The following is a 12,787-nucleotide window of genomic DNA, read 5'->3' on the forward strand; positions in this document are numbered from 1 at the left end:
GATATGTAAAAACAGAGACAAGTCTTAGTTCTTAAATCTACCAATTGTTCACTTTTACATCAAAAAGTTTATATTTCTGTACTAGGGAAATTTACATATAACCCTTACCTTTCTCTTATTTTCATTATTGAAGTTTTTTCATAAACGATTCAATCTCTCTGAACTCTATTTTATTTCTTCCCTTTCCTGCTTTGTTTACATTTTTTTATGAGCTTTATTTCTTTTTCATACCACTTTCTCCACCAAAACAGAGTGTCAACTCTTTATTATTCCTGGAATTTTATATCTGGAAAGTATATAAAGGCATGGATATAAAACCAGAGAGAAGTAATAATATGGTTGACCCCAAACAGAAGAAAAGCTAACAAATATATTAATAAGCATTTTACAAGAATGTTCTGTGGAATTTAAGCTTACCCTAAAATTTGTACTTAAAAGCTGAGGGTGCTTAGAAAAAAACCTGGATATTTGAAAAATTAAGACCATAATGATAATGAAAGTAATCAACACAATAATGAAAGTAATCTATTAAAACCTCACTCAGAAAACGAAATAAGACTAGCTTTCCATAGGAACCCAAATGATTTGGCTGTCTTCCTTGTAAAATATGAAATACTTGCAGTTTATATTTTCTGGAAAGATAACATTTCAAAAATTTGAAAATGAGCAGTATTTACTTTGAAATGGAAAAATTATTTTTCAAATGAAAGTCAACATCTTGTCCTTAAAATTACTCCTCCCTCCTCCTGTATTCTTTGAGTGAAACCTTAACACTCTGCCTTCAATTTCTTTTTCTCATATCTGTGCCATTCTTTTCATTCCCATAACTTCCCAGAGTCATTCTGGACTCTACTCTTTTTCTTATCTTCTTATCCAATCCATCAGCAAATCCTTCAAAACATAATCAGAATTTGATCACTTCTAGCCTGGTTGGTATGGCTCAGTGGTTGAGCGTCAACCTATAAACCAGGAGGCCACGGTTCGATTCCCTGTCAGGTACATGCCTGGGTTTCGGGCTTGATCCCCAGTATGAGGTGTGCAGGAGGCAGCCGATCAATTACTCTCTCTCATCATTAATGTTTCTCTCTCTCTCCCTCTCCCTTCTTCTCTGAAATCAATAAAAATATACTTAAAAAAAAAGAAAAGAATTTGACCACTTCTCACCACCACCATTGCCGCCACTATGGCCCAAGCTACCATCTTCTCTTACCTAGTTTATAGCACTGGTTTCCTAGTAGGTCTCCTTACTCCTGCCTTGACCTCCAGTTTGAGTCTATTCTTAGCAAAGCAGACTATGACTCTGGTTCTCCCTGACTCAAAACTTCCAGTGGTTTCCTAGCTCACACTCCCACCTCCACACATAACTGCGCTGGTCTCATTTTCTACTATTCTCCCCTTGAAGTCTCTCACTCAACTCAAGCCACTATCTCCCTGCCAAGTCATGCCATTCCCTTCCTACCCCTTCCCCTTGTTATTCTCTCTGCTTAGAATTCGTGTCCCCTAGATAATGCATCATTCCGTCCTCAGTTTTTATCCAAAAAAGTGAACTTCCCAACGAGGTTTTTTCATTATTTATGAAATTTTACCATCCTTCTCCTGACATTTCAAATCTTTCTTATTTTACTTTTTTTTTTCCTCCATAGCACATACTACATATTTTACTTACTCACCTAGGTTATTGCCAGCCTCCCCAACTGGAATGTAAACTCCATGAGCCATGGTTTGTCTACTGTGTTCCATGTTGTATTCCCCACTCCCAGAACACATAATAGTGCAGTTAACTCTGTTCAATAAATGAGTTAACACATAAACAAACAGAAGGTCTCCAGCGTGGGCTTTCACTGCATCTTTCCTGGTCTCCTCCCAGCAGGCTCTGTAATTAATCCTACACACCTCAAATCAGTAGTTTACTCACATGGGTCTGACCCTACTGCTGCTCTGATTAAGAACCTAAGGGGCTCACAACTGTCCTTTGAGGAAAATACAACTATATAGGGTAGCATCAAGATCCTACATAATCTGGATACTCTTTTGTCAACTCATCTCTTCACATTCCATTCTATTTTTTTTAAAATATATTTTATTGATTTTGTACAGAGAGGAAGGGAGAGAGATAGAGAGTTAGAAACATCAATGAGAGAGAGTCATCGATAAGCTGCCTCTTGCACACCCCCTTACTGGGGATATGCCCGCAACCAAGGTACATGCCCTTGACCGGAATCGAACCCGGAACCTTTCAGTCCCCAAGCCGATGCTCTATCCATTGAGCCAAACCGGTTTTGGCCACATTCCATTCTTATATCTTATTCTATAGACCAGTATCTCCCAAAATCGAGAATTTTATGGAGCCTTTTTAAAGGGAAAAAAATGTCTTAATGGTTTACAAGGTAACATCTAAGGATACCATTTAAGAAACTGAAGTTTTGATAAATAAAAATGTTTTTTAAATATAGATTGTTACTGGTAAAAATAATTCTTAATACAGTATTATAACCGAAAGGAAAACAAAAATTTTAAATCTTCTTATACTTTACATCCCCGGAGAATAAATCCATGGACCCCAGTGGCAGAAATGAAACTACCTACCCAGCACAGAAGAGGCCTCCACTTACCTGCCTCCAGGCCTTTGTTCCTGATGTTCCACTCCCCTTCCCCTGACAATAGTTACCAGAATTCCACTCATCCTTCAATACCTAGTTTAATTATCAGCTCTTTCACAAACTCTTCTTCTTCATACCCTCAGACAAAACTTCTGTCTCTCAGAGCAATTTTAATCTCTTCTATGACATTCTTCCTTATGATAAACTATTATTTTCCTGTGGTTATTATAGCACCTGGATAACATGAAGATGAACTTGTTCTCTTTTTATTTAAATAACTAGTATAATGTCTTCCATATAACTAATAAATGTATAATAAATTAATCATTATATAGAGAGGAAAATAAATGCAACCATAAATATGACCCTCTATTGATCATCTTAAAAATAGAACTGTTCAAAGTTTATAAGCAAACATACATAACATACTCATAACCAAAGAAAAATTGGGGAAATAATATTAAGTTATTTATAGGAGCTACCTTCTTTTAATCATTAAGTCTGATATAGGTATGCATCTTAGACCAGTTCCCAAAACCATGAGGAAGGATGTCAGGAGCACAGTTATCCGAAGACCTAAAAGGAAACAAAAACATCCAGATTATTTTCTATTTTCTCTTCAAGTAAGTTCAGTTAAGAACAAAGGTTTTTTTTATTCAATCATAATAATGTTATAATAAAATATTATAGCTTTTCCCCATAATACCCAACATGGACAAAAGACCTCTACATGCTGAAAATGAAATTTTTATAATGTTAATAGTAAATTTAATGATCACATCAAGAATAAAAGAAGTTTCATTAGCTCTGATTTTTTCTAAATAAATGGCTAGAATGTTTTGTTCATATGGAACACTAAAAATATAGGGGGGAAAAACTTAAAACTTAAAGGACTAGGTATTTTAGTTTTATATCTTCAATATAAAATTTCTAATTTTCAAATGCAAACTGCAAAAACTCTAAACTTTCACGACAATATATATATTTTTAAAGAGTGGTAGTTTTAACTTAAAACTTTTAAATTGATTTCAGAGAGGAAGGGAGAGGGAGAGAGAGATAGAAACATCAATCATTGATGGATGAATGATTGATAGGCTGCCTCCTGCAAGCCCCAACTGGGGACGAGCCTGCAACCTGGGCATGTGCCCATGACCGGAATCAAACCCAGGACCCTTCAGTCCGCAGGTCAACGCTCTATCCACTGAGCCAAATTGGCCAGGGCGCTAAAACATTTTTTAATGTGTTACATTATTGCTTCAAATTTTATCCAAAAATGACAACTGGCTAATTACGTATTTTATATTATAATCATGACTAGTAGCCCAGTGCACAAAATCCGTGCATGGTAAAGGGGGTGTTCTTAAACCTCTCCAATCTGGGACCCCTGGGGGATGTCCTAAACCGGCAGTCAGATTTTCCTCTCGCAATCCAGGACCACTGGCACCTAACTGCTCACCTGACTGCTTGCCTGATCACCCCTAACCATTCTGCCTGCCGGCCTGCTTACCCCCAAGTGCCCCCCCCTCCCCAGCCGCCGGCCTGCTAGCTCTGCTAGCTCCCAACTGCCCACCCTGCCAGCCTGCTCACTCCCAAGTGCCCCCCGCCACCCCGCCGGCCTGCTTGTCCCCAACTGCCCCCTCCCATTGGCCTGCTCACCCCAAATTGCCCTCCACTGCAGACCTGCTCACCCCCAATTGCCCTCCCTCTGCTGGCCTGATTACCCCAACTGGTCTGATGGTCTCTGCCTTGGCCCCACCACCATGGCTTTGTCCGGAAGGATGTCCAGAAGGTCTCCTGGTCTACCCTTTTACTATTGATAGTATAGATAAGCTAATGCTTGTTATAGGGTCATAAGAGGTGATCTTGAGAATCCTTTGATTAGTAACACAATACTGGTCTTTCTTTTTCTTTTTCTTGATTTATCAGATGGCTTTCAACTTACAGAAAGATATTTAAAAAAATAAAAGAAAAAGAAAACATAGCTTAGGACTTTAGAAGAAATTTGGGTTAGATAGCTTTGCCTTTTGTATCACAATATGAACAATTATTTTTAAAAAAATATATTTTATTGATTTTTTACAGAGAGGAAGGGAGAGAGAGAAAGTTAGAAACTTCGATGAGAGAGAATCAGCGATAAGCTGCCTCTTGCACACCCACTACTGGGGATGTACCCGCAACTAATGTACATGCTCTTGACCGGAATCGAACCCGGGACCTTTCAGTCCCCAGGCCGATGCTCTATCAGTTTTGGCATGAACAATTATTTTTAAAATGTTTGCCTCTGGTTGGTCACATAGATAACAGGGTAAGAGAGAATATAAAAAGAAGGTACCAAAAACTAGACACAATAATCTAAATAAGAAAGTGGAACTATATCATCCTGCCATTGGAAAGCTGCTGTTGCTTCTACATGAATGCCGCCTTCTTGTTTGCAGCAGCCACATCACACAGTGGCTCACAGTGAGCATGTGGCAGGGGTCGAAAAATTTCTTCCAATTTCTCCCAAACTCAACACCTCTTCAAAACCATTTCACAGTGAGTAGACAAATTGTTTAATGCAAAATTTTCTCTCTTTTCATATCTTTCTCATTTTTTGGCAAAGGGGAGATGATTAATGGTTTTTTCAAAGGGCTTCTCTGCTTGAAGAAAACTGAAAATCAACAAAACTATAATTATTCAGATTAAACCTAGTGAGGAAAATAAACTTGATATCCAGATTAGGCACACGTAGACACTACATTGAATATTATAATATTCTTCATAAGCTGAACATGATTAATGCAATTTGGCAGAAGGAATAGCACAGAAAATTGTGCTTCTCAGTAACAAGCAATGCATACACATTGCTCATTTGCTGCTTCTACTAACAGAACACATATTTTAAAACCACATTGTAGTCCTGGTCGATGTGGCTCAGTTGGTTAAGTGTCTTCCTATGCACCAAAAGATTGCTGGTTGGATTCTTAGGGCATATGTGGGCTCAGTCCCCAGTAGGGGATGTGCAGGAGTCAGCTGATCAAGGTGTCTCTCTCTCTCTCTCTTTTTTCTCTCTCTCTCCCTCCTTCCCTTTAAAAATATTACATGATTGCCACTGGAAATAGAATGTAATTAATAGAAAGTACATTTATGATCATAAATATCCTAAACTTTCAAAATGGGTACCCTATGAGATGCTGAATAAGATTTTACAGATTTGGGATTATAGGCTTACATTCTACTTGACATTTATTTTTCCTTTAAATATTTGATATGTAAGTGAGCAGCAGATCATTGGTTATGGCAATATGGCCCAGATAACCAGGTTCCCTATTACTACTGTTCAAGGCTAGCACATGTTTCTACTCAAGTGTGCTTTTTATCAAACAAATGATAACATAACACCTAATACAAACATTTAAGAATAAAGAGCTGTCAAAATATAATTACTAAAGCAACCTCGCAAGTACAGTTTGTGGATTTCTTGCTTATTTTTTACTGTTGCTAAGTATTACTTAATACACCCCAAGTGATGCTCAATTTTGAATACGATGCTTTCTTTACTTCATTCAGATCCCGACTGGATTCTATAACTGTATGTAATCAAAAAGATATCCAGAGGACCCCAGGAAAATAGGCTTAAGAGACATCTCACACCTTTAAATAACCAGATCCCAAGTGATTACAGTAGTACTAGGATGTGAGTGCACACACCATGTGATGAGAGGTATTAGAACGATTTTGGTAAACTAAACATGACTGAAAATAAAAATAAATTCGATTCCTATATGGAATCCAGATACTGCAGGAAGCTTCCTTCCAATAGAAGAGATTACTCCTTTTTTTGCTGAGCACCTATTTAGTGCAGGAATGGAGTCTCTACATCAGGTGCCTGGGAAAGAAAGCATTTATGGCCTCAAAGTTTATCTGGAAAGACTACTCTGTCCAGGCTCCACACTTCTATCAGCTGGAGTGAAGGCAAGCCCTGTTTGCTCCTTGTAAGACCTCTAGCCGCCCTATCACCAGCAGTCACAGCCTGGCCAGCACAATCTGTCTTGGAGCCCATCAGGACTAATTACATTGTGCCTGTTATTCCTGTTTGCATTAGTCAAGAGAGATCCCATGATGGGATCCAAGCCATATCCCAGTTTGGCTTCATATAACCCCTAATCTAACCTCACCCCTGCCCCCTCCCCAACTCCTGAAACCTTTCCACTGTGCCTGCCTTCTGAGGTACTCAGAATCAGTGGGTCTGAGGTACTCAGAATCAGTGGGTCAGTGGAATCCCTATATTCTCAAGCTCTTCTCTAAATACTCTTCATTGAAACCTCTCTCCTGAGAAAACTGTTTCCCCAGCCACTTGTAATTCATAACTCTCTCATCCCTTAAGCTCCCTAATCTCTTTTCTCTCGATGCTTTTAAGGTTTTCCCTGGTTTTAGCCAATCTGACTATGATGTGTGTTGGTATAGTTTTCTTCATGTTTCTTCTGCTGGGATTTTTTTAATTTCTTAGATTTGTGGATATCAAATTTGGTAATATTTCTGCCATTATTTCTCAATTTCTCATTCCACCCCACCCCCCACCCCCATAAACACACACATATACACACACACACACCCCTCATCTCACTCTATACCCTTTTCCCATTATTTCTCACTTCTCCTTTATTAGACTACTTAAAATTGTCCTCCAGCCCACTGATGCTTGTCAGTGTTTTTGTTAGCTTTTAGCCTTTTATTCTCTGTGTTCCAGTTTGGATAGCATTTATTGCTGTCTTCAAGTTCACTTACCTTTTCTTCTGAAACATCCTAAGGAGTATATTTTTTGGTTTCAGACATAGATCACATTTCATTTTAGAAGTTTAATGTTGGTCTTTTGTTTCTGTCTCTCTCCTTGCTTTCTTCTATCTTCTTGAACATATATCATATATTTAAACTAGTTGTTCTGATGTCTCTATCTATTAATTCTATTATCTGCGACATTTCTGAGTATGTTCCTATTGATTGATTTTTCTCATCTTTATGAATTGAATTTTCCTGCTTCTTTGCATGTTTGGTAATTTCTGATCTGGATATTGGGCACTCTGATTTTTACCTTCTTTGCAATAGATTTCCCCCCCCCACCCCCACCCACTCCTTTAAATATATTTGAATAATGTTCTGAGATACAGTTACCTTTGATCGTTTAAGCTTTACTAGGTGAAACCAGAACATCCTTTAGTCTAGGGCAGTGGTTTGCAAACTGCAGCTCTCGAGTCGCAGTTTGCCTCTGTTGACTAATGAGTTTGCCGACCACTGACCTAGACTCCAGATTCCAATAATAACAGGCTGTTGTTGTTCCTTGTGATTAAGCCCCTATCCCAGTGGTTGGCCAACTCATTAGTCAACAGAGCGAAAACTGTGGCTCGAGAGCCACATGTGGCTCGTTTGCCACAGTTTGCCGATCACTGGTCTAGGGATCATCTATCTTTACTACTGAGGCAATGCCCTTCTGAATATTCAACCCGACCTCCTATATATTATAAACTGGTGTCTGTTGGGAAAGTGAACTATTCCAAGCCTTGTATAAACTTTGGGGATTGTTCTGCTTGCTCCTTTTTGGTGGTCCTTTCTCCAGACTTATAATAGTTTCCTTACACGTATCTACTGACCAGTAGATCTAGCTGAAGACTCAAGAGGAACTCCCTGTAGATCTAGACCTTGCTCTCTATGAAGCATTTCTCCTCTCTGGTAGTCTACGCTAAGAATTCTAGCTACGTTAACCTCTTTGAATCCTCAATTGTCTCCTCAGCGTTAGAAAACCGCAGGTGCCCTAGCTAGTTTGGCTGGGTGGATAGTCAGCCTGTGAACTGAAGGGTCCCGGGTTCAATTCCTGTCAAGGGCACATGCTGAGGTTGCAGGCTGATCCCCCATAGGGGAAGTGCAGGAGGCAGCCTGATCAATGGTTCTCTCACGTCATTGATGTTCCAATCTCTCTTTCTCTCTCCCTTCTTCTCTGAAATCAATAATACATGAATTCATTAATGAATGAAAACAGCAGGACTCTGTTTGGCTTGCCATCCCTTCAGTGCTGCTTGGAAATTCTCTCCAGGTAGTAAGCTGAAGCAACCACAGGAATCACTGCCTTGCTCTGCTGGTTGTTCAATGTCTAAAAACCAGTTTCATATACTTTGGTTTCGTTTTTAGTTGTTTAAGGTGGAATGATATGTGCAGTTCTTATTACTCCACCATGGCCAGAACAGCCTTTGATTTCACTCTATCTGACTGTAATACCCACCACTCCTGGCTGCAATTGCTACAGACCATGACATACCTGTCTCCAGGTCATTCACCTTCACTACTTGAAAATGAATTGGCTCATTATTACTCCTTAGGACACCACTTCTTTCATAAGTCTGGTGATTTCTTGTGCAGATCCTTTCATAATATCTTGCCCGTTCAGTCCTCTGACTTCTTATTCCACAATCATGTCCTCTACCCCAGCTTAGTCCTCCTCTCTGTTGGTTACACTCTGACCTTAAGTTTGCCATAATTGTATCCATGACACAATTGCAATTTCCCTCATGGATCAACTCCAGCCACACAGGCCTCATTGCTCTTGGATATGCCAAACTTGTTTGCTCCTGGATATGCTAAACCTTCATATTTTCCAAAAACAGTCTTATCCAGAACTGACAAGCCAAGAATCCTTTTAGGTGTCTCCTCAAACACATGCATCACTAAGGCCTTCCCTGACACTCTATACAGAGTATTATCCAATCACACTCCCTTTCTCCCTTGCCTTACTTTATTTTCCAAAGCACCATTCGCCATTTGACATAGTAAATATTTAAGTTTATTGTTGCATGATGCTTGGGTCTTCTCACTAGAATGCAGACTCTGTGAGGGCTATCTCCCAGAGCTTAGCACACATGTAGGTGTTACCTCTTCTTAAACCTTTCTTCCTTTGGCTTCTGGGGCACACTAGCCTTTGGCTCTCCTCGTATCTCACTAGCTAGTCCTTCTGATCTCCTTGCTGGAAAGTGAAAAGGGGTAAAGGAGTACAGAGCCAACCTCAGGAAGAGAAACAGGTTCGACGCTCAGCTGGCTGTGACGCATGGTAGCAGGAAGGCCAGACAACTACCTCTACCTTCCAGGGAGAAAGATGCTTTAGAACCCAACAATAGCAAGAACTCACTTTCAATGTATGCAGATGGACTATCTGCAGCAGAACAACCAACAAATAAATGCTGATTGGCTTTCTGCTACTGAAAAGGAAAACCACTTCCTAAAAGAGAGAATTTTTAAATTTATTTTTTACTGCTTCAACCAACTGAAAACATTGAATTCACTACATATTCACGGGAACTCTGAAACAACTCTTAAAAGTAACATGCTTTATGAAGCAAATAGGTAATCCCTAATTTATCTGGCCAGAGATAGCAGATAGAATTATAATAATAAGGATAAAAATTAACATTTCTCCATCATAAAAATAAGGGTGGCTAAGTTCAGTGAACAATATGGGAAATTGCTCCTGATAAAAAGAAACAACAAAAGAGCATTTGCCTCTAAAGTTAGCCAACCTTGTAAGAAATGACTGAGGAATTGTCACAGATTGGAGGAGGTTAAGGAGAAATAACAACTAAACACAATTTGGGACCCTCCACCGAAACCCTGGAATTGTGTGTGTGTGGGAGGGTGAGGGGGTAGGAAGGACATTGGAAAAACTAGTGAAATCTAAATAAAGTCTATAATTTAGTTTAAAAGCAAACAAAACAGCCAAAACCGGTTTGGCTTAGTGGTAGAGCGTTGGTCTGCGGACTGAAAGGTCCTGAGTTCGATTCTGGTCAGGGGCATGTACATTGGTTGCAGGCACATCCCCGTAGGGGATGTGCAAGAGGCAGTTGGTCGATGTTTCTCTCTCATCGACGTTTCTAGCTCTCTATCTCTCTCCCTTCCTCTCTGTAAAAAATCAATAAAATATATTTAAGAAAAATAAATAAATAAATAAAAGCAAACAAAACAAACAAAAGAAAAAAGAAATGAAAAGAAGACCTCCGCCTGGCCCTTGTGGCTCAGTGGTTGAGCATCAACCTATGAACCAGGAAGTCAGGGTTTGATTTCCCGTCAGGGCACACGGCTGGATTGCAGGCCCAATCCCCAGGGTGAGGCATGCAGGAAGCAGCTGATCAATGATTCTCTCTCATCACTGATGTTTCTATCTCTCTGAAATCAATAAAAAAAATATTTTAAAAAATAAGAAAACCTCCATTCAGAACAAAACCCCTATCTCAGCACCTAGTGCGTGTCTTCTGTGTAAGCGCCTGCTCTGCCCAGAGGTTCCACACCAACCAAGACACACCTTCCAGGGTTGGGCACCTTTCATTGTTAGAAGGTTCTTCCTTGTGTGGCTTCTCCTTCTGTAACTTCACTCAGTTTAGTTCTTCCTCCTAGACCCACGCATATTAAGTCTAATTCCTCTTTCACTTGATCTCCACATATTTTATATTCTGCCTCAAGTTTCTTTTTGAAGCCTGACACACCCAGTTCCCTTCATGTTACACATTATGATTTTTACATCCTTGATTATCCTTGCCACACAGCTTCTAAGGTATTCCATCCAGCTTGTCAACAGCCTTCGTAAAATTAATGATCAGAACCGAACACTGGAGCAGAGCCTGTCAAATGTGTTCTTGTTTTTGACATTATGCTCGTCTGCCTGAAAATCGTCTGCCCCCTTTCAGCAGCTATACCACATCTATCATGAGTCATTTGCTTGTGCTTGTGTGGTATAAATCAATGCCTTATCATTCAATCCTATGACCTTTTCCTTCCTCCTCAAAGAATCGTACTGGCAAGTGGTAAAGTGAGAGATATCTGACCAGAGTATTCTGTGAAGAGAGAGACTCGATTATCTGCAAGTTTTATCTGACAATTAAAAATCTCAACTCCCACAGCCACCTAGTCCATTCACACACTTGAAAGCTGAGGTTCCCAGAGACCAGAGTCAGATCCGGAGTTTCCCAACAGCTCTTCCTGGCCTGGAGTCATCTATTAGGCAAAGCCAGCTCATTGCTTCCTTCAATCCGGGCATCACCTATTTTTCTGACCTTTCACCCTCAACATCCCCAAGTTCATGTGAAGTCGAAGCATCAGTCATTTTTTATGAGATGTAAAAAAAAAAAAAACACACATACACACAGAGAAAAAAACCCACACAGCACGCGCACGGGAAGGCTCTGAGGTCCGCAAAACGCAAAAAAAAAATGTGAATGTGAAGAGAACGCTTTATCTCTGTTGTTGCATAATGAGTAAGGTGACCAGACGTCCCGCTTTTGATTCTTTAAAAAAAAAAAAAAAAAATCGGGACTTTTTTTTAAAAACGCTGATGGACAAATGGTTAAGAATCGGGACTGTCCCACCAAAAGCGGGACGTCGGGTCACCTTAATAATGAGCCTTGATAAAAAAAACCAAAACAACAAAACCAAAACAAAAACCATTATAGCTGCGAAGAAGCCTTCCCGTCTTTGCTGCTTTGGGCCCAAAGGGTTCCACGCCAGGAATGGGGTGCCGGCAACGCTCCCGTCCCCTCTGACCGCCTCTAAGACGAGACTCAGAGAGAGGAGGCCCCCCAGGAGCGACCCCCCGGCCCCTCACCTCTCTTGTCCAGCAGCCACATGAAGGCGAAGCAGGGCAGGAAGCCGATGGGCCCCCACAGCACGAGCAGCGCGATGTCCCAGCTGGAGAAGCCGTAGGCCTGGCACGCCGAGTTCTGGATGGGGCCCCAGGTGTTCCACACCAGGCCCTGCGCGAACCCCAGCAGCGAGAAGAGCAGCAGCACCAGCCAGCGGCGCGCGTACACCCGCCCGAGGCCGGGGGCCGCCGCGGGCAGCGCCGCCGCCTCCCGGCTCCTCCAGGCGGTGCCCGGCGCGGGCCCCGGCCCCGGGCCCAGCAGCGGCTGCCGCTCCTCCTCGCTGCTCCAGCCCGAGCCCATGGCGACCGCGCGCGGCCCGCGGGGCCCCTGCCCAGCGCGGTCCGGGCGGCCGCAGAGCAGCCGCGCGGGAGGCGACGGGAACGGGCGGAGGCCGCGCTGCTGCCGCGGACGCCCTGGCCTCCCGGCCGCGCCTGGTGCGCCTGCGCCTGCGCCGCGCGCGCGGGTCCCGGGCCGGGAGGGGTGGCAGGTGCGGCGGGCTCCCGGAGGCCCGGGTGCTGGCGGGGGACGGGTCCC

General features: G+C 41.7%; 1 protein-coding gene across 1 annotated transcript in view; it reads right to left on the reverse strand.

Moving 5' to 3' along the window:
• Positions 1 to 12,707, reverse strand: part of SLC49A4 (solute carrier family 49 member 4) — a 67,840-nt gene extending 55,133 nt beyond the window's left edge. The window contains exons 1-2 of the mRNA XM_084871715.1: positions 12,217 to 12,707; positions 3,083 to 3,176 (exon numbers count right to left, since the gene is read on the reverse strand). Coding sequence (XP_084727841.1) covers positions 3,083 to 3,176; positions 12,217 to 12,553 — 431 coding nt within the window. The 5' untranslated portion in view covers positions 12,554 to 12,707. The remainder of the gene's footprint in view (positions 1 to 3,082; positions 3,177 to 12,216) is intronic.
• Positions 12,708 to 12,787: the final 80 nt, after the last annotated feature.

This window comes from Pipistrellus hanaki (genome assembly GCF_964339955.1).
Source record: "Pipistrellus hanaki genome assembly, chromosome: 2".
In the NCBI taxonomy this organism is placed as follows: Eukaryota; Metazoa; Chordata; class Mammalia; order Chiroptera; family Vespertilionidae; genus Pipistrellus; species Pipistrellus hanaki.